Source organism: Mastigoproctus giganteus, chromosome 3 (genome assembly GCF_048544385.1).
Source record: "Mastigoproctus giganteus isolate SK-2022 chromosome 3, ASM4854438v1, whole genome shotgun sequence".
In the NCBI taxonomy this organism is placed as follows: domain Eukaryota; kingdom Metazoa; phylum Arthropoda; class Arachnida; order Uropygi; family Thelyphonidae; genus Mastigoproctus; species Mastigoproctus giganteus.
This window is the reverse complement of record NC_143577.1, coordinates 162,010,751-162,034,031: the sequence shown is the minus strand read 5'-3', so window position 1 is coordinate 162,034,031 and position 23,281 is coordinate 162,010,751. Positions and strand designations below refer to the sequence as shown.

The 23,281-nt window shown below is 38.0% G+C and overlaps 1 protein-coding gene across 1 annotated transcript in view; it reads left to right on the top strand.

The window, feature by feature from the left end:
- Positions 1-22,124, top strand: part of LOC150088372 (phospholipid-transporting ATPase ABCA3-like) — an 81,309-nt gene extending 59,185 nt beyond the window's left edge. The window contains exon 5 of the mRNA XM_090370139.1: positions 22,075-22,124. Coding sequence (XP_090226265.1) covers positions 22,075-22,124 — 50 coding nt within the window. The remainder of the gene's footprint in view (positions 1-22,074) is intronic.
- Positions 22,125-23,281: the final 1,157 nt, after the last annotated feature.

The window sequence follows — 23,281 nt, the reverse complement described above, 5'->3', positions numbered from 1 at the left end:
TGACTACATCATAGTATCCAATCAAATTGGTCAGGCAAGACCTTCCCTTAACAAAACCATGCTGTGTCTGAGATGTAACTGAATTTTTGTCAAGATTATCCTGCAGTGCTTCTTTAACCAGTGCTTCCATTAATTTTCCTGGAATACAAGTTAAACTCACAGGTCTATAATTACTTGTGTCAACCTTTGATTCTCCTTTGTGAATTGGGATTACATTTGCACATCTCCAGTCTGTGGGTACCTCCCCTGAGTCCAAGGAAGGTATCATAATTATGGCTAACGGATTGCTTACTTCCTTTGCTGCCTCCTTTAATATAATTGGATAGATCCCATCCACCCCAGGTGCCTTTCTTGTATTTATTTTTAACAATTTCTCCTCCACTTTACTCTCAATCATTACAACATCATCTAGCTCACTGCCAGTGTTTACTTCATCTAGCATTCCCCTTCCTACTTTGTTAATGTTACTTCTTTACTGATATTTGTCTTTTACCGTTTTTACTTGTTTTTATACTTTGATTTGGTGACCTAATTCGTTAGGCCACTAAACATTTTATTTTTTAATGACCAGGTTTTGGCGCATTATTGCCTTAGTTGCTAATGCGTCAATAAAACCCAACAACAACAAACAAACAAACAAGCATTCCCCTTCCAGAATAACTCCTCATGTGTGAATGTAGATGCAAAATATTGATTTAGTTTGTTAGCTACCTGAGCAGGATCTACAGTTGAACCATCGATATCAAGTGGACCAATCTGATTCATCCCCTTCCTTCTAGAGTTTACATAAGTAAAGAACTCCTTGCTGTTTTTCTTTTCGTAACTCCTTGCTGTTTTTCTTTCGTAATCTGCCTTCGCCTGCCTAACCTCCTTTGTAAGATGGTTACAGATCAACTTATATCTATCATAGGCTTCTGTGTCACATGTTAATTTATATGTATCCCATGCATTTTTCTTCTCTGCCATATGTCTCATTAGTTCATCTAAAGAGAGGGCGCTGACTCTCTTTAGAAAATACAGCTGCGAGTTACAGGCTCCGAAAAAACGACAAGTGTTTGCTTTTTATTTACATAATTGTTATTTTATATTGTACTTAATACGTAGTCTTATAGTTATAATTACGCTGGTTATTTTTATTTTTATTTATATAAACAGTTTTTGTAGATATACGTAATACTTTATAAAACCGTTATTTCGTTCGAATATTGCCGGCATTGTTTTTGTATATAGTGATAGGGAATTCAAATTTTTAATTGAGGTAGCTAGGTAGCTCTAACGTATAATTATAGAAACAGTAATACGCTTCACTGTTTCTATTAGATAGCGTAGTATTGACATTTCGTTAATTTAATTTATTGATCTTATTAATTTAAAATATCATGCCCCAAACTAGAGCAGCAAAGCAATGGGCACAAAGTGGCAGGAGTGCTGTGACTCGGGGGAGAACTGAGGGGGGCGATTCTCCAACGCAGCACAGCCTAAAAAATTGTACAGCTTGTGAAATGTTTGCCGAACTATCTGGAAAGGAACATGATATTGCCATGGGGGATGTCTTTGTGTGTGCGCGATGTAAGGAGTGTAAGGAAATCAGGCGACAACTCAGCGTTGTTTTGGGCCTATATGAGAGTTTGAAGGACAGGGTGGATGCCCTCGAAAGATCTAAATTGAGGGGCCCATCAGGCTCTCAGCTGCCCACATCAACGCCAGAGCTTGCACTTGGTCATCACGCAACACAGCGGCAACCCCCAAGGTAGAATGCGCTGGTCCGACAGGAACTAGTAGTTGTTGGTGACTCTATTGTCAGGGAAATGGAAAACATGCTTTGTAAAAAGGATAGGTGGAACAGGACCAGGGTATGTCTGCCAGGGGCAAAGGTTGATGATGTTGTAGAGCAGATATCATCTTTTAGGGGCACAAAAGGTGATATAGTTGTACACGGCACTAATGATATTAAGATTGGAGACCGGCAGAATTACTTAACAAGTACAGGTCACTGATGAAAAAAAGCCGTGAATTAGGGTTGAATTTGAAAGTGTCTGCAATTCTGCCCAGACACGATAGGAGGGAGTATATGATGAGAGCCTTGTCGATCAATTCGGCCCTGGAAAGATTGTGCAAGGCTCAAAGGATAGAATTTTTTTCAGCCTGGACTGTACTTGTTAACAGGAGAGACTGCTTCTACAGGGATGGGATACACTTAAATAGAAAGGGTGCAAGAATATTTGCTGATGCTATTGAGGCAGTGTTGGGTGGGTCAGAAAACTGATAGCTTGGGGGGATACAAAGACTAATAGTTTAACAGTAGCCGTAGGCAGAGGTGAAGGTGATTCTTGCACAACTTCTATTAGAATAAGTAGCGACCTGGAGTGAGGGGTGTTGGGGGTTTCATGGACGGATGGCAGTCATCGTGAAACAGGCGGGTATATGGGATGTGTTAGAGTAACTAAGAATAAGAATAGGTGCATGTATACCAATGCTAGAAGTATAGTAAATAAATTTGATGAATTTGAAGTGTTGGTAAAGACATCAAAGGCGGATATTGTTGGGATAGCAGAGACGTGGTGTCACCCAGATATAAGAAATGCAGAACTGGAATTTGGGGAGTACAATGTATACAGAAAGGATAGACAGGATAGAAAGGGAGGTGTTATGCTGTTAATTAAGAAAAACATAAAATCAAAAGAAGTGCACTCAGTTGATATAGATGAACAGTTCACTGTTGAGTCAGTTTGGTGTGACATAAGCACTGCTAAAGCAAAAATAAGAGTAGGAGTGTGTTATAGGCCTAATGACTCGAATGAGTATAATGAACAATTGTACAGAGAAATAGAGTGGGCTAGTAAATCAGAATGTCTTATAATGGGGGATTTTTAACTTCCCAGATATTGACTGGGACTTGTGGGTTGGTCACTCACACACTAGTCAGAGTTTTGTGGATTTATTGGATGATTGTTTTCTGCAGCAGCATGTTCGAAAGGCAACCAGAAGGGGTAATACTCTTGATCTGGTTATCAGAAGTGATCATTCATGTATTAAGAATTTGCAGATAAAGGAACCACTAGGTGGCAGTGACCACAGTGTACTGACGTGGGATTTACTTAAAGATTTAATTACCATCAGGGGTAAAGGAAAGGGTTTTTGCTTCCGTAAAGGCGAGTACAGTGGTCTCCGACAGTTTTTAAATTCTGTACAGTGGGATCAACTGACGAGATTTCCAACAGTAAATTTTAAGTGGGAAGCATTCAAGGAATTAATCGTGGAAGCTACTAAAAGTTTCATACCGATTAAGAAATATTGTTCAAGGTTTAGGCCTAAATGGTTGTCAAATGAACTAATGAGACTCGTAACAGAGAAGAAAAATGCATGGGATGCATATAAATTATCAAGCATCTCAGAAGCGTATGGCAGATATAAGTTAATCTGTAATCAGGTCACAAAGGAGGTTCGGCAGGCGAAGGCAGATTACGAGAAATTCTTGGCAAAAGATGCTAAGAAAAACCGCAAGGATTTCTTTACTTATATAAACTCTAAAAGGAAGGGGATGAATCTGATTGGTCCACTTGACATCGATGGTTCGACTGTTGATGATCCTCCTCAGATAGCAAACAAACTGAATGAGTATTTTGCATCTACATTCACACGTGAGGAATTATTAAGGTTTGAAAATGGCGGAAGGTTATCAAATTGTGGCAGGATACTTAATGATTTTGTAATAACTGAGATCGAAGTGGAAGAGAAATTGTTGAAGTTAAACGTAAGAAAAGCACCTGGGGTGGATGGGATCTATCCAGTTATATTAAAGGAGGTGGCAAAGCAACTAAGCAAACCCTTAGCCATAATTATGAGAGCATCCTTGGACTCAGGGGAGGTTTCCATGGATTGGAGTTGTGCAAATGTATCCCCAATTCACAAAGGGGGATCGAAGAGTGACACGAGTAATTACAAACTAGTTAGTTTAACTTCTGTTCCGGGTAAAATAATGGAGTCGCTGGTTAAAGATGCATAGCAGGATCATCTAGACAGGACTGCAGCAATAATTCAGACACAGCATGGCTTTGTTAACGGAAAGTCTTGTCTGACAAATTTGATAGGATATTATGATGTGGTGACAAAGCAACTGGAAGCAAAAAATAATTTTGATATCATATATTTGGATTTCAGGAAAGCTTTTGACACTGTTGCGCATGGAAGACTATTGTACAAATTGGAGCAGAATGGTATTAAGGGTAAGTTGCTACAATGGATAAAAGGATGGTTAAGTGCGAGAAGACAGAGGGTGGTAATCAATGGGTGCTGCTCTTCTTGGACTAATGTTATTAGTGGAGTCCCACAGGGTTCGGTGTTAGGTCCGCTGTTGTTTTGTATATTTATCAATGATATTGATGAAGGTATATCAGGCTTAATGTCGAAGTTTGCAAATGATACAAAGGTTGGCATGGTTGTCAATGACAGTAATGGCAGTGTGCTACTGCAACAGGATCTAGATAATTTGGGCAGATGGGCTAAGAAGTGGCAACTGAAGTTTAACCTTGACAAATGCAAAGTACTGCATATGGGTAGAAGTAACCCCAGAGAAACGTACCAACTGTGTGGTACTACACTTAAGGTGGTAGAAAATGAAAAAGACCTGGGAGTAATTGTGCAGGCAGATATGAAGTTTTCTGAGCAATGCAGACAGGCTGCCAGGGCAGGTCATGGGGTTTTGTCAATGATATATAGGAATTTTGCTAGCAGGGAAAAGGAGGTGATTATCCCTCTGTATAAGGCAATGGTCAGGCCACGCCTTGAGTACTGCGTACAGGTCTGGAGGCCTCATTTTAGGAAGGATGTAGATTTACTTGAGCGTGTACAGAGAAGGGCAACAAGATTGGTGAGGGGAATGAAGGGATCCTCTTATCAAGAGAGGCTTAAGTTCTGCAAATTGCAGTGGCTGGAGACTAGGCACCTGCGTGGTGATCTGATTGAGGTGTATAAGGCCTTGAATGGGTTGAGCACGCTGAATTCTGATGGGATCCTTCCACTTGTTCAGATTACGAACCTAAGGGGGCATAAATTCAAATTACGAAAGGACAGATGTAGAATAGATGTGCGGAAATTTGCCTTTAGTCAGTGGGTGGTGAATTGCTGGAACAAACTTCCATCTGTCGTTGTGGAAGTTGATAGGTTGAATAAATTTAAGGAGGAACTGGACAGGCATTTTGGAGGGAATGGTGTGATTTTTTTTTTTTTTTTTTTTGGCTGATGCTGCATAAGCTCATACATTTGCTTTCTTGCATCACATGCCACTACTACTACTACTACTACATCCATTTAGGCCTGAACCTTGAACAATATTTCTTAGTTGGTATGTAAAGCCTAGTAGCTTCCAAGATAAGTTCTTTGAATGCTTCCCATTTTGAGTGTGTTGTTGGTAACATCATCAGTTGGTCCCACTGTATAGAATTTAAATACTGTCAAGCCCATCATAGTCGCCTTTACGAAAGCAAAAACCCTTCCCTTTACCTCTGATGGTAGTTACCTCTTTGAGTAAATCCCACTTCAGCACACTGTGATCACTGCCACCTAGTGGTTCCTTTATCTGCAGATTCTTAATGCATGAAGAATCACTACTGATAATCAGATCAAGAGTATTACTCCCTCTAGTTGCCTCCCAAACATGCTGGTGTAGAGAACAATCATCCAATAAATCCACAAAAGCCTTGCTAGTGTGTGAGTGACCAACCCACAAATTCCAATCAATATCTGGGAAATTAAAATTCCCCCATTATAAGACTCTGATTTACTGGCCCACTCTATTTCCCTGTACAGTATCTTATTATACTCATCAGAGTCATTAGGCCTATAGCACACTCCTACTCTCAATTTTGATTTACCCATGCTTATGTCACACCAAACTGACTCGACACTGCTCTGTCCATCGATGTCGACTGGCTTCACTTCCTTGGATTTTATGTGTTTTTTAACTAATAGCATAACCCCTCCTCCTTTCCTATCCTGTCTATCCTTTCTGTAGATGTTGTACCCCCCAAATTCCAGTTCTGCATTCCTTATATCTGTGTGACACCATGTCTCTGATATCCCAACAATATATGCCTTTGATGTTTTGAGCAAAACCTCAAATTCATCAAATTTATTTACTAAACTCCTAGCATTGGTGTGCACGCAAGTATACATGCACCTGTTTCTATTCTTAGCTACCCTAACACAACCCATGTGTTTACTTGTACCGCAATGACTTCCAGAAGTCTCTGAAATATCCTGAATATTGTTTTTCAGGCTTCTGCTCATTCCAATAGAAGCAGTGCAAGAATCTCTTTCACCTCTGCCAGTGGCTACTGTTAATCTATTTGTCTTTGTCTCCCCCCAAGCTAGCAGTTTTCCGACCCACCTAACACTGCCTCGATAGCCTCAGCAAATATTCTTGCACCCTTTCTATTTAAGTGTATCCCATCCCTGTAGAAGCAGTCTCTCCTGTTAACAAGTACAGTCCAGGCTGAAAAAAATTGTACCCCTTGAACCTTGCACAATCTTTCCAGGGCCGAATTGATCGATAAGGCTCTCATCATATACTCCCTCCTATCGTGTCTGGGCAGAATTGCAGACACTTTCAAATTCAACCCTACTTCACGGCTTTTTTTCAACAGTGACCTGTACTTGTTAAGTAATTCTGCTGGTCTCCTACTCTTAATATCATTAGTGCCAACGTGTACAACTATATCACCTTTTGTGCCCTTAAAAGATGATATCCGCTCTACAACGTCATCAACCTTTGCCCCTGGCAGACATACCCTGGTCCTGTTCCACCTATCCTTTTTACAAAGCATGTTACCCGTTTCCCTGACAATAGAGTCACCAACAACTACTAGTTCCTGTGGGACCAGCGCATTCTGCCTTGGGGGCTGCCTCTGTGTTGCAAGGGGACCAAGTGCAAGCTCTGGCGTTGATGTGGGCAGCTGAGAACTTGATGGGCCCCTCAATTTATTTCCTTCGAGGGCCCTGTCCTTCAAGGTCTCATATAGGCCCATAACAACGCTGAGTTGTCGCCTAATTTCCTTGCACTCCTTGCATCGTGCACACACAAAGACATCCCCCATGGCAGTATCATGTCCCGTACCCGATTGCTCCGCAAACATCAAGCAAACAGTGCATCTTAAAAGGCTGTGATTCAGAGGGCAACTGCCCCCCTCAGTTCTCCCCTGAGCCACAGCACTCCCATTAGCTTGAGCCTTTTGCTTTGCTGCTCTGGTTTGAGTCATGATTTCGATTTAATGTCAATAAAATTACAATTTCAGAACAAAATTAAAACCTTAAACTTCTATCCTAACACAGTTATAACGCTATATTTATTTTTCAGTATCGAGTGTTATCTACGAGTTCCCTTTATATAACTTCCGTATCAAGTTATGTATTAATTATTTGTTACGTTTGTACTCTAAGTCGTTATATATATATATATATAGTTAAAAGTACAATTTAATTGACAATGAAGTTTAACAAGATTAATAGATTTACTGATTAATTGACAATATTATATTATGCACTATACTATACAAAGCTAATGCTATCGAATTCCTGATATGCTGTATCATGTTACAATGGCGGTAATTACGAACGGTACTTCTACGGACTCTTAAGTATTGATTAACTTCCAAATCTCGCTGTCTCAATTTAGAATAAACTAAGGATCATGACTAGGTCTATAGCTACTTATAGATAATAATTTGATATAACAGTTGGTTAATAAATCGGCTAAATACGGTTAAAAACCTCTCATTCAACGGAGCTGCAATTTGTAACACGTGGATTTGATACCGTTACCGATACTAAGTAATATCCACAAAATCTCTATCAAGTTAAACTTTAAACTAAGTATCGTAACTATGAATATAAAACTACTCTAGAAAATAAGTAAATATGCCAATTTAAGCTAATAAAACAGAAAATAAATCAGAAAAAACTTCACTTCTCCAGGAGCTGCAAAATAGCTGTGGCCGCACCCAATTTTGTCCCAATTAAGCGAAGTAAACCCTGGCAGTTTTCTCGATTGGGTTCTGTTTTTTAAGATTTACCCCAAATAAACGGGCTACCCGTTTATTTGGAGTAAATCTTAAAACGGTTACTACCCAAATAAACGGGTAGTAACCGGTGGCCCAAATAACCGACATCCACTGTACATGATATCAAAATTATTTTTTGCTTCCAGTTCCTTTGTAACCACATCATAATATCCTATCAAATTTGTCAGACAAGACTTTCCCCTAACAAACCCATGCTGTGTCTGAATTATTGCTGCAGTCTTGTCTAGATGATCCTGCAATGCATCTTTAACCAGTGACTCCATTATTTTACCTGGAATAGCAGTTAAACTAACTGGTCTGTAATTACTCGTGTCACCCTTCGATCCCCCCTTTGTGAATTGGGGATACATTTGCACAACTCCAGTCTGTGGGAACATCCCCTGAGTCCTAGGATGCTCTCATAATTATGGCTAAGGGTTTGCTTAGTTGCTTTGCCACCTCCTTTAATATAACTGGATAGATCCCATCCACCCCAGGTGCTTTTCTTACGTTTAACTTCAACAATTTCTCCTCCACTTTGCTCCACAATTTCTCCTCCACTTAAGTATCCTGCTACAATTTGATAACCTTCTGCCATTTTCAAACCTTAATAATTCCTCATGTGTGAATGTAGATGCAAAATACTCATTCAGTTTGTTTGCTATCTGAGCAGGATCATCAACAGTCGAACCATCGATGTCAAGTGAACCAATCAGATTCATCCCCTTCCTTTTAGAGTTTATATAATTAAAGAAATCCTTGCTGTTTTTCTTAGCATCTTTTGCCAGGGATTTCTCATAATCTGCCTTCGCCTGCCTAACCTCCTTTGTGACCTGATTACAGACTAGCTTATATCTGCCATAGGCTTCTGAGTCGCTTGATAATTTATATGCATCCCATGCATTTTTCTTCCCTGTTAAGAGTTTCATTAGATAACCATTTAGGCCTAAACCTTGAACAGTATTTCTTAATAGGTATGAAACTTTTAGTAGCATCCACGATTAATTCCTTGAATGCTTCCCTCTTAGAATTTACTGTTGGTAACTTCGTCAGTTTATCCCACTGTACAGAATTTAAAACCTTTCTGAGACCACTATTGATGGAATAGGGTATATTCCATCAACTCCAGGAGCCTTACCGGCTTGTAGGCTCGAAAGTTTTTTCATTAAATAATCTTGCGAAATTTCAATATCATTAATTACATATTTTTCAACTTCGCTCCCACAATTTCCCATTGCCACAAAAGGTTTTTCATTTGTAAATATCGATGCAAAATAACTGTTGAGTTCATCTGCAACAGCAGCTGGTGTATTTAATAATATCGCCTTTCCCTTAGGTGCCTCCGTAGCCAGGTGGGCAGGAGCAGCAGTGAATAGCACACGCTTCTTAATTAGACCCTGGTTCGAGCCCGTGAGCCACCAAATATGGAGGATGTGGAAAGGTCAGGGAATGACCACAGCATATCCCCGGAGCAATATGGCCTTAGTTGCTAATGCTCCTAAAAACCAAATAACAACAACAACCTTTCTCTTACATAAAGGTCCGATCTGGTTTGTCCTGCTCTTCTTGGCATTTATATATGTGAAGAATTCCTTATCTCCCCCCTCTTTGCTCTGTTTGCTAGTGATTTCTCATAAACTGCCTTTGCCTGTTGAACCTTTTCTGTGGCTCTATTACAGATCATCTTGTAGCTGTTATAAGCTTCAGTACTTTTTATTGCTCTGTAACCTTTCCATGCCACCTTTTTCTGCTTAAGTAGTGTGGCAACTTCACTATTCATCCAACTTGGAACCCTCTTCGTGGAGTATTTTTTTAATGGTATATAGTTAATCACAAACATTAATCACAGATTCAAGGCATCTGTGATTAATGTTTTAAAAGCATACCACAGTTAAAATGTGTTCATTCTCTGCTCGATATCTACCCAGTTAACAGAGGCCATGTAGTACCTTAAGGCATCTTAATTTCCTTTTCTGAAATTAAAACCCATTCCTTTGCCTTTTACTGCTGCTACCTCTCTCATCATCATCCACCATAGAACTCCGTGATCACTTCCTGTTACTGGTTCCTCTATTGTCAGCCCTGTTATGTCATCTGATTCATGGGTGATGATGAGGTCTAGGATATTCTTTTCTCTAGTACTTTCCCTGACATGTTGATACAAATGAGTCATCTAGTTGATTTAAAAATTTTGTTCCCCATGTCGAGTTTCCTTCCCATTTTCTCCAGTCAGTTAGAGGCAAATTGAAATCACCCATAATAAGACATTGATGCTTACTTGCCCATTCCATTTGAATGTAGAGGCGTTTGTCATAATCTTCACAATCACCTGGTCTGTAGATTACTCCTACTCGCATTATACCTTTGTTTCCAACTATCCCACACCATACAGATTCTATACTAGCATGTGAAACGTCTGAATCCTGGTGCCTAGTCGCACTCAGGCTGCTTCTGATAAGACGCATTATGCCACCACCCTTTCTATCTACCCTATTCTTCCTAAATACATTATAAAATCCGTACTGAAACTCATCATCCCCAATTTCCGGGTGGCACCATGTCTCCGTAAGCCCTATTATGTCCGTTTTACTTGTTTTAACCAGCAGTTCGAATTCGCTCATTTTATTGACGACACTTCTAACATTACTGTATAAACAATTAAGACTTACTGTTCTTGTATATTTAACAACTCTAACAACCCTTGAAGTTTTTTAGGCTCTCTTCCCTGGCATTACCTACCCGCTCACGTGAAACGTTTCTGCCCCCCAGAACATCTAGATAATACGTCCAGTTGGGGTAACAGATATGTGCAAGAGTTACTTTGACCAATATTATCAGATAAACGCGTGTCAGTATTACCCACATCCCCCCTAACTAGCAATTTCCCTGAACCTTTAAGGTATCCTCAATAATACTGGCAAAAACTTTTGCACCACCTTTGTTTACGTGTATCCCGTCTCTACAAAACAAATTCCTGCTACCTACAAGTGTGGGCAATGCTGATAGAAATTTCCCCCCTAAAGCCTTGCAGAGTCCCTCAAGTCTTGAGTTAATCCATACGGCTTTTAACATATAATCCCTCCTATCGTGTCTGGGCAGAATTGCAGACACAGACATTGTGGCCTAGCTTGCGGCATTTCCTCAACATGGTCCTGTATTTTTCCAACAAATCGTCAGATCGTGTACGTTTAATATCATTAGTCCCCACATGAATAATAATATTCTCTTTACCCCCTTAAAATCTGACAATCTATTGGTGACATCATTAATAGTTGCTCCCGGCAGACATACCCTGGTTCTACTCCACCTATCCTTATTACAAAAAATATTCCCCATTTCCCTGACAATGGAGTCTCCTAAAAACAATGTCCTTTTTAACCAGAGTAGTTTGCACCCTTGGTTTTTCTTTTTTGAGGCCCGAATCAGGTGTGAATCACTTGGTAGATTGCTAGATTCTTGAGTCCCTGATGAGCTCCCAGATGCATTATTCTTGAGGGCAAGCACACGTTTTTTCAGGGACTCAAATTGTTCCATCAGTGCACCAAATTGTAATTTAAGATTGCACTCCTTACATCGATTAGAAAGAAAAGAATCCCCAGGTGAGCTAGGATTAGTCACCAGGTCGACCTTGGAAAACATTCCACAGGTTCCACAACGGATTAAATCATGACTCACCTGTAAATCGCCATTGGCTATTTCCGTGTGAGTCACGATACCCTGTAATGTGTTTAAGGCAGATCTCGTAACTACCATTATAAAATTAAATAAATATCAATGAAAGTTAACTTTAAAAAATGATATCTATAATATTATTAAAATCAAACTGTTACAGGAAAACCTATAACAAAATAATCCAACAAATCTAAATAAATCAAATATTTAAAAGCACTAACCAACAGTAATCCACTTAACTGAGGAGCCCTGACGAAGCGCATTCGCTCACCTCGAATGCCAACATTCCAGTGTTGACATTTGAGTAGTAGAAAGTAGAAAGTTCGTAGCATGTCATGTTTTCATGTTATGGTTTCATGCTCCTTTTTTCTAAAAATTGTGAATTTTTACTTATCTAAATGTACTTGACTATTTTTATTGTAAATTAGTTGCTTGAAATAGAAATGATGACCAGTAAACATTCCAAATGGATAAAAAATAGCATATTTAAATTTTATAAACACCTATTTGAATTTAAGTAAGCAATTAACCCCCAGAAGTGGAGGCAAAAATAGGAAATCGTACTACTTACAGTTATTTTTCCCTCTTATGGGCAGAATGGTCCTCCCTTATTAGAAACCAGCAACACAGTCACCCATCATTGCTGGGTCCCATCCCTTGATACCTCTGCTCCATAGTGTGGATATCTTGGTGGAATCATTCCCCCTGCTTGTCACTGAAAGATCCCAAGTTGTCTGGAAAGAAGTCAAGGTGCAAATGTAGGAAGTATATCTTCAGTGACATTTGGCATCCTAACTTTTGATAGTTATGCAACAATTCTTCTATCAACTCTTTATAATTCTCTACTTTTTTATTCCCTAAAATCCTGCCAACAACAGCTCTGAAGGATTTCCGCACAGCTAATTTAGTGGCGTTAAGTTTAGTTTCAAAGATTTTATCCTTTAAAAGCCATCTAATTTGTGGGCCTATGAATATACCCTCCTTCAACTTTGCATCACTAATTTTTGGAAACTGGCTTTTTAAGTACTTGAAACCTCACTATATTTGTCCAGAGCTTTTACAAAATTTTTCATGAGACCCAAATTAATGTGCAAAGGCAGGAGAAGCACCATTTCAGGTTTTGCTAAAGGCGTGCATTTGATGTTGAGTTTCTCGGGAATGTATTCCTCTCTATTGGGCCATTCCTTCACAATATAATGATGTTCTGCTAATTGACTATCCCATGAACACAGGAAATACTCCATAAATACTCCATAAATGACCAATAAGTTTTTTCATAGCCACTGGGACCAACAGTTTGATATTACCATTGTTTAGCAAAACTTCTTTTAAACTGAGTTTAGAAGAATTGATGAATAATCTCCATTCTTCAGTATTGTGTTCAAACCCCTAGTTTATCCATCAATCCATTTACATCTTTGCAGACACAAAGAGAAGCTTCCATTTGATAATAACCCGCAAACTTTTCATTTCGGTTTCTAAACACAGAAATCCTTGTGGTTTTTGCCAGCAAATTCTACTGTTGCAACTTAGATCTTAATAGCTCAGCCTGTTTCTTTGAAAGATTTAAATCCCTAACCAAATCATTAAGTTTACTTTGCTCATTTAAGTATGGGGTTTTGTCATTTACAGGGCCAACCGGGCTAGCCCAGTGGGTAAAGTACCTGCCCGGCAACCCAAAGGTCGCGGGTTCGATTCCCGCCTCGGGTTTGGATCAAAGTACTGCAAAAACCTTGGGAGGTGCAATATGGCCACAGAAGCCGATGCGCCAACAACTACCAAATCAAAAAAAAAAAAAAAAAAAATCATTTACAGGATTGTAACTAGGATCGGCAGACATTGAGAGGGCAGTTATGGACTCTAGTGACTCTTGCTCTTCCAGAATAGTGATTTCTTCACAACTAGGTGGAGGAATAGGGAGTTCCGTGTGTGTGTGTGTGTGTGTGTGTGTGTGTGTGTGTGTCACTGGTCTTATTGCAGACGGAAGGTTGGGGTATTTTATTTTAACTCTATTTTTCCTTGAAAACCCCTTAGTATTTGTGAGGCAGAAATAACAATCTTTGAGGTGACTTGTTGGTTCTTGCTAGATCATTGGAACAGCAAAAGGCATTTTAGAATTGATCCCCTTCAGTCAGATTTACATAGCACATTATACAGCACCTATGCAGTGCCCACCTTTTATCCTGATCACTCACATGACAACCGAAATAAAAATAATAAGCTTGTTTCACCTTGTCTGTGATTGAACGATGTTGCAACTTCACTGTAACAAAAACTGTTTGGTGAATTAATGCATGCACAGTGTTTTTGCTCCATTTCACGAGTTTTCACAAGACCGAAAAAGAACTTTAAAATACCACAACCTACCACTAGATCTTTTGAATTGAAACTAACCCCAAAAGTATACATTTAAGGGCTAAAGATAGCTTGTAGACAAGTCGTCTTTCACAGAGGTGCCTGGCTACCAGAAATATAGTAGGTTCCAAATGTGCTACTATATAATAAGGATTATAGCAATATAACTCAGAGCGACCACTCCTCAGGGCCATAAAACTAAAAAAAGGTATTAGTATACCATTAAACAACACAAATATGTCTCTTTTGTTACAATAAATTTGACTGGGAAAAGTACAGAATGTGTTGTTGGAAGATTTCATTGATTTTGAAGCTATTTTACATTTACTGTTTTTGCATTTTTCTAAAAAGTGTGACGAGATAGAAACGTTTTACTGTCATATTCATAATCAGCACATACAAATTAAATATGCTGCTGTAGAAAACAGTCATCCAAAAAATCCACAAAATTTTACTAGTGTGTGACTGACTAACCCACAAGTTCCTGTTAGTATCTGGGAAGTTAAAACCTCTATTATAAGACATTCTAATTTATCCACACTATTTCTCTGTACAGTTGTTTGTTGTATTCATCAGGGTCATTAGGCCTATAATACACTCCTACTCTCATTTTTACTTTCTCAGTGCTTACGTCATGCCAAATTGACTCAACATTGCACTACCCACCCATGTCAACTGGATGCACTGCCTTAAATTTTATGTGTTTTTTAACTAACAGTATAACCCCTCCTCCCTTCCTATTTTGTCTATTTTTTCTGTACACAATTGTACTCCCAAAATTCCAATTATGCATTGCTTATATCTGTGTGACACCATGTCTCCAATATCCCACCAGTATCTCTCTTTGATGTTTGACCAGCACTTCAAATTCATCAAATTTATTTACTATACTCCTAGCATTGGTGTACATGCAAGTATACATGCACCTGTTCTTACTCTTAGTTACTCTAGCACAGCCCATGTATTTAATTGTTCCATGATCTGCCTGTGGCTACTCTTCATCGATTATTTTATGAATCCTCCGAAGCTAAGGTTTTCCAACGTTTTCCGACCCACCTAACACTGCCTCAGTAGCGCTAGCAAATATTCTTATCCCTTTCTATTTAAGTGTATACTATCCCTGTAGAAGCAGTCTCTCCTGTTAACAAGCACAGACCATGCTGAGGAAAATTCTACCACATGAGCCTTATACAGTCTTTTCAAGGCTGATTTGATTTGATTGACAAGGCTCTCATCATAACTCCACCCTAGAAGGCCATCTGAGCAGAATTGCAGCTTTCAAATTTAACCCTAACTTGTGACTTTTTTCAGCATTGACCTGTACTTGTTAAGTAAGTTTGTAGGCCTCCTACTCTTAATGTCATTAGTGCCATCGCATACAACTGTATCACCTTTTGTGCCCTTAAAAGATGATATCTGCTCTACAACATAAATTTCTGCCCCTCACAGACATACCCTGGTTCTATTCCACCTATCCTTTTTGTCAGGGAAATTTTCTATTTCCCTGACAGTTGAGGCACCGACAATAACTAGCTCCTGTAGGACCAGCAAATTCTGTCTTGAAGATTGTCACTCTGTTGCTGGATGCACAAGAGTGAGCTCTGGTGTTGAGTTGGGCAGCTGAGAGCTTGACGGGCTCCCCATTTTAATTCCTTTGAGGGCATCTATCCTACTCTTCCAACTCTCATAGATACCCATCAGAACACTGAGTTGGTACCTAATTTGTACATTCTCTGCACTTAGCACACACACACACAAGAACATCCTTGGCTAGGCCATGTCCTGTTCTAGAAAGGTTTGCTAACATTTCACAAGTTGCACATATTTTTATACTGTGATGCATTGGAGAATCACTCCCTTTGGTTCTCCCCTGAGCCACAGCACTCCTGCCACTTTGTGCCCATTGCTTTGTTGATCTAGTTTTGGGTATGATTTCCGTTAAAATACAATTAATTGATTAACAATGAAAATTAATAAATTTAATTGATTAATTAGCAATACTATACTAAGCTAACAGATTCCTAAATGCAGTGATACATATTACAATATCTAGTTTTATGTTATACCTTATGCTATCAAGTTTGAGATATACGTTACACTATACCATAAGGATCACAATGTTAAATTAGTTATATCCCTAGCTAAACACAAAAAATATATAATGTATTTTTGTATATGTATTAGGCTGTACTGTTTTGCTTGAAATTTATAATTTAATTATAATATCTAAGAAAATTATCCTACTAACTCCAACCTATGTGATTCAAACTTTAGAGCTACATATTTACCACAATTAAGAAAATTAGAATTCCCCTTCCACTTACTCTACAATACTATAACAATGGTGGCAAGTTTCGAATGATACAAAGGTTCTATGTATATTAAGTAATAACCTACAAAATCTCTAGCTAAATTTAAAGTAAACTAAGGAGTGTGACTATTAAGGACTATAAAGCTACTTATAGAATATGATTTATTAGATATGACATGACAATTAGCCTAATGAAATGGCAAAGATTTATAAAAACTTATCTGATTTTGATGAAAAATCATAGTGGAAAATGAAAACAGCTCATGAGGTTTTATCAGTGATATACAGGAATTTTGCTAGCAGGGAGAAGGAGGTAATTATTCCATTGTATAACAATGGTTAGACCACATGTGTACTGCATACAGGTCTGGAAGCCTGATTTTAGGAATGATGTGGATCTGTTGGAATAGGCACAAATAAGTACAACGAGTAAGTAAGTTCATCTCTTACTTATTTTCAAATAAGTGCAAATAAGTAAGAGATGTACTAAAGGGTGCTCTTTACCAGGAATGGCTTCAGTTCTGAAAATTGCAGCATCTGGAGAGTAGACATCAGTAAGGAGTTCTGATTGAGAACTCTGTTTAAGACTGAATAAAAATGGGTATTCTCAGTGCTGATGGAATTATTCCTCCTCCTCACATGAAAGCACATAAATTAAAATTAAAGGTGATTACAGGATAGATGAGTGGAAGTGTGTCTTCAGTTGATTGTGGAACAAACTTTGACTGGTGTTGCAATACAGGTGATATGGAATGGGGTTTTTTTGCTGATGCTGTATAAGGTTGCTTTTTTGCATTGTTTGCCACTACTGATATTAATACTCATTTTGAAAAATCTGAATAGAATTAGCCATTTTATAATTTTCAAGTTCTTACTTAAGATATCTGGTGGCACCTCGTGTAGACCAACTTTTTTCCCCTAGTGACAATTCCTTGTTATATCAGAGAATTGTCATTAGGATCACCTTCTATCTGATATGAAATTATAACAGTCCCAGAACAGCTAGCATTGTCTCATCTTTGAAATGAATGGAGATTAATCTTATAATTATTTTAAAAAAGTATAATATCAAGGTATCTTGTGGTAACATGAAGTTTATTTTGCTGTGAGCTTAACTTGGCAGAGCACTGCCATTTATAACAGTAATGGTGTTGTAGGACAAGATAGATGAGATATTTGTTTTCTTATTTCTGGGAGTGAGTGGTGGGATTTTTTTTTATTTTTTTTATTCTTCCTGGAGCATGCAAGTGCTTGACCTTTCATTACTGTATTACAATAATTATTAAGGGAACTTGTTTATTTTTTTAAAATCCATGTTGTGCCTGAAGCAAAACTTTTATTAGTTCTGCCTCTAAAACCATTGTTTACAGAAGTATTAAAAGTGAAAACAAGCTTATACAGCATCAGCCAGAAAACAAAATCCTCCCTTATCATTTGTCTGTCCTCCCTCTAATAGTTTGTCTAGTTCTTCCTTCAATTTATTCAATCTACTCACTTCTGCAAAACCAGTTGCAGGTTTATTCAGACAGTCAGCTTACTGAAGGCAAACTTCTGCACATCTATGAAACAGACCTTGGGACTAACTGTGCAATCAGATATGAAGTACTCTGGGCAGTGCAGGCAGGCTGACAGAACAAAACAGCTCATGAGGTTTTATCAGTGATATACAGGAATACAATCATCCTTCCTCAGTTTGAATTTATGTCCTCTCATGTGTGAAGAGTGTATGAAGAGGCAGGATTCCATCAGCATTGAACTTACTGAATCCATTCAGAGCATTAAACACCTCAATCTGATCTTCTCACAGGTACCTACTCTTCAGACACTGCAGTTTACAGAAGTGAAGCCTTTCTTGGTAAGGGCACCCTTTTTTTTCTTCTGTTGTTCCTTTTGTTCCCTTCCTCTAATTTCATTGCTCTTCTCTGCACATTTCACATATTTATGTAGTGCTCACGATGTGGCTTAAAAATCCTTATACAATGGGATAATCATTTCCTTATTCCTACTGGAAATTCTCAATTCACATATATCATTGACGAAGCCCTATGAGCTCTCCTAGCAGCACATCTGCACTACTCAGAGAACTTTGTGTCTGTCTACATAATTACCCCCAGGTACCTCACAGGATTGTAGAGAATGTTATTTTGAGATTATTGCTACCCATATGCAGTACCTCACATTTGTTAATGTTAAATTTCAACTGCCACTCCTCAGCCCATCTGCTTAATTTTTCTGGATCTTGTTGTAGTAGCATACTCTGATTATTCATTGACCACCCTGCCAACTTTTATATCATCTGAAAACTTACATCAGCCTGATATGCCTTCATCAGTATATTTATTGATGATAACCTCAGTTATCATTAATAAGTATAGAAAGCAACAATAGGCCTAGTGCCGAACCCTGTGGCAATCCACTAATAACAGTAGCTCCACTCATGATCCACTAATAACAGTAGCTCCACTCATGATCCACTAATAACAGTAGCTCCACTAATAACAGTAGCTCCACTCATGATCCACTAATAACAGTAGCTCATGATCCACTAATAACAGTAGCTCATGATCCACTAATAACAGTAGCTCATGATCCACTAATAACAGTAGCTCATGATCCACTAATATTAGTAGCTCAAGATAACCACTCTGTTTTCTCCCACCCAACCGTTCCTTTATCCATAATAGTATCTTTCTGCTAATTCCACATTGGCCCAATTTGTAGCAGTCTTTATGTACAACAGTATCAAAAACTTTTCTGAAATCTAAATATATGATGTCAAAATTGTGATTTATATCAAGTTCCCTTATTACTGTAAGATTAGTCATATTACGATACTACTATAAGATTGGTCACACACAAGTCACCCTTTAACAAAGCCTTGAAACAGCAATCTGATCTTTTTACTGTGCCTAGAATCCAGATTTTGGAATTTGTGGACTGAAGCTTTTCTTGGTGAGTGCACGCTATTGTTCCCCTCATTAATTTCACTGCTTTTCTGGGCACTTTCACTCATTCCAATTGATCTACGTGCTTCCTAAAATGAGGCTTCCAGGCCTGTATGTACTCAAGATGTGGCTTAACTACTGCCTTATAAAATGGGATAATCACCACCTTATCCCAGCTAGCAAAATTCCTGTATATCATTGACAAAACACTATGATCTGTCCTTGCAGGCAGTCTGCATTGGTGAGAAAACTTCATATGTGATTAATTGCACATTTATCTCCAGGTCTTTTTCATTCTCCACTACCCTGAGTGTGGCACCCTATAGTGGGTGTGTGTTATTCTGGGATTACTATAACATATATAGTATGTTGCATTTTTCAATGTTAAACTTCATTTGCCACTTCTCAGCCCATCTACATTTTTTAGATTTTTCTAGATCTTTTTGCAGTAGCACACTCTGATTATTGTCATTAACCATCCTGCCAAACCTTGTATCATCTGCAAAGTTAGACATTAAGTCTCGTGTACCTTCATCCATATCATTAATAAATATAGAAAATAACACTGGGCAGATTACTGCCCAGTGTTATTTTCTATATTTTACTGAAGTTTATGATTCCAGATTACTGAAGCCTCTGGAATCCACCAATAACATTAGTTCAAGAAGAGAAGTGCTCATTAATAACCACTGTTTGTCTTCTCCCATTTCACCATCTCTTTATCTATAGCAGTAACTTGCCCATAATGACACACTGCTCTAATTTGTATAGCATTCTTTTATGTGGAACAGTGTCAAAAGCTTTTCTGAAATCTAAGTATATGATGTGAAAATTATTTTTTGCATCCAGTTCCTTTGTTACTGCATTATAGTATCTAATTAGATTTATCAGACAATACTGCCCCTTAACAAATCCTGTCTTGATGATCATGTATTACTTCTTTAACCAGTGACTTCATAATTTCCTCTGGAACAGAAGTCAAGCTAACAGGTATATGTTATTCATATCATCCTTAGATCTCCCTTTGTGAATTGAAGCTACATTAGCAGACTTCTTCTCAATAGGGATCAACCTTGAATCCAATATATAAACAAACTTTTTTTTTTCTTCTTCCTTTAATATAATTGGATAGATCTGATCCACTCCAGTTGCATGTTTTAAATTTAGTGTCAACAATTTCTCTTCCATTTTCCTCTCAGTTTTTGCAGTATCATTTTAGCTCCCTGTTAAAATTTGATACATGCCTGGCATCCAATCTCTAAAAAGTTCCTCATTTGTAAATATAGATGCAAAATTCAGCTTGTCAGCAACTTGGGCAGATTATCAACAGTTAAAACATTCATATTTGGTAAAGAAGTCTTTGCATCCTTTGCTAGAGACCTCTTGTAATCTGCTGTAACTTGCCTAACCTCCTTTGTGACTTGATTGCAGGTTAGTTTATACTATATATGTACTGTTGCCTTCTGTATCACCTGATTCCGTGTGGGGTTGTATATAAATTTAGCATTACTCTACTTATAGTCATTGTTTATGAATCTCAAATCCAGCCTTGCATACAGTGTTGTTGCGTTATCTGATGTGATGCCCTCAAAACCTCCCTCAAGCTTCTCGATTAGATTCAAAAGAGAACAACTACTGTATTTAATGACCTGTTTTTTAACACACACATTCTCTTTGCTCTTTGACTCAAAGATGTTCAGTTTTCTTTGCCTCGATTGCTTACCCCAAATTCTATTTGGAGAAGCAGTTGCAATTTAGAATTTGTTGTTCATAACATCATCGGTTGGTCTCATTGAATATAATTTAAAAACTGTCTGTGACCGTCGTAGTCACCTTTATGAAAGCAAAAACCCTTCCCTGTAGAACAACTAAGTGGTTCTTTTATCTATGTGCCTTTTTCTATAGATGTATCTATGGGCACTGTTCATCTGAATTGTCATCTTTGATTTGCTCACTTTCTTCCAAACCGGACCAAACGTGTCACAAACAGTGAATTGCAAACACTGTCCAATCCAAACTCACAAATCCAATTTTTCCTCTTCTTCGTTTATCTGTTCTACTTTTGTTCTGTGGAACAACCCTTCTTTCCTGTATGTTTTCCAAAAATTACTATGAACAGAAATTTATGTTTAACTACAAGTATTTTCTGTCTTCTTTGACTTCAGTCCACAGGTGGTATTAATTAATATAGGTTTTAATACTTTTTGTGTTTGAGATGTTTGCAAAAAAAAAGAAAAGAAAAAGAAAAAATTCTAGGCATTTTTTTTTTTAGGTAACAATGCACTTCTTTTATCTGCTGTCACAATGGAAAAAAATTAAGTTAAAAAAAAAACAGTGCCATTAGGTCTAGCACTTTTTATGGATACCATTATTTAATAATCACAAAATGTTATATGGAATTATTCAGAGGCTAATGTTATATGGAATTATTCAGAGGCTAATGTTATATGGAATTATTCAGAGGCTAATGTTATATGGAATTATTCAGAGGCTAATGTTATATGGAATTAAAGAAGCCCTGTACCAAATGGAGTCTTATTATTTATGTCTACTTAGTTCATGAGCTCCTTGGTTTCAGTTTCTTTGCATGTATTTCTAACACTGTGTCCACCATGTGAACTCCCTGACCAATGTTTGCTATAACTTTAATCTTCTATACTCAACCTCACAGAAAGAGTGGAATATGTAATATAAACAATTATGAGAAACCATTTTTATTTGTTTGTCTTAACAGCTTGGCTGTCAGAAGGAGCTCTGCTGGAGTGTGCATCAAGGAATTTTTAAAAAAATAAAATAAAATGATATGATTTTAACAAAACATAAAAAAAGTAATTGTTTTAGTTACGAACAGAATTTTATAGTTGTAGTGCTGACTGTACTTGGGGCGTATCTGACAAAACAAATTTAAAATATTGTGTGGCCATATTATAAATGTTGTGTTTTTAATAATTCATCATAAAACAATACTACTCTGACAGCCTTTGATATATGTCAGTTTATCTTATATTGATTCACACTTTACATTACTAAATTACTATCCATGTTGTTATTTATATGAATCTGACTCACACATTCAGTCTATCCCCCCCCCCAATTGGCATTAGTAGAGGCATACGATGGAAGAAAGCAAGCTTGTGCAGCATCAGGCAGAAAAAAAAAAAAAAAACCTCCCATTTCACCCCTCCATTCGTTCCAGATGCCTGTCCAGCTCAGCCTTAAATTTATTTAGGCTATCAACTTCCACAACAAAAGATGGAAGTCTGTTCCACCAATCAACTACCCACTGGCTAAAGGAAAATTTCCGCACATCTGTTAGCATTAGCATTAGTAGAGGCATTTGATGCAAGAAAGCAAGCTTATGCAATATCAGCCAAAAAAAAAAAAAAAAAAACCACTTCCACTTCACCCCTCTGTTCGTTCAAAATACTTGTCCAGCTGAGCCTTAAACTTATTTAGGCTATCAACCTCCACCACAAGGGATGGAAGTCTGTTCCACCAACCAACCACCCGCTGGCTAAAGGCAAAAATCCGCACGTCTATCCTACATCTGTCTTTCCTCAATTTGAATTTATGCCCTCTCAGGTGATTTTTCTGAGCTAGAGGAAGAATCCCATCAGCATTGAGCATGCTTAAACCATTAAAGGCTTTATACACCTCTATCAGATCACCTCGCTGGTGCCTAGTCTCAAGACACTGTAATTTGCAAAACTTAAGCCTTTCTTCGTAAGAGCACCCCTTTGATCCATTCACTAATCTTGTTGCCCTTCTCTGTACTCGTTCCAGCAGCTCTACATCCTTCTTGAAATGAGGCCTCCAGACCTGTATACAGTACTCTAGGTGTGGCCTGACCATCGCCTTATACAATGGAATAATCACCTCCTTATCCCTGCTGGAAAAATTCCTGTATATCATTGACAATACTCCATGAGCTACTCTTGCAG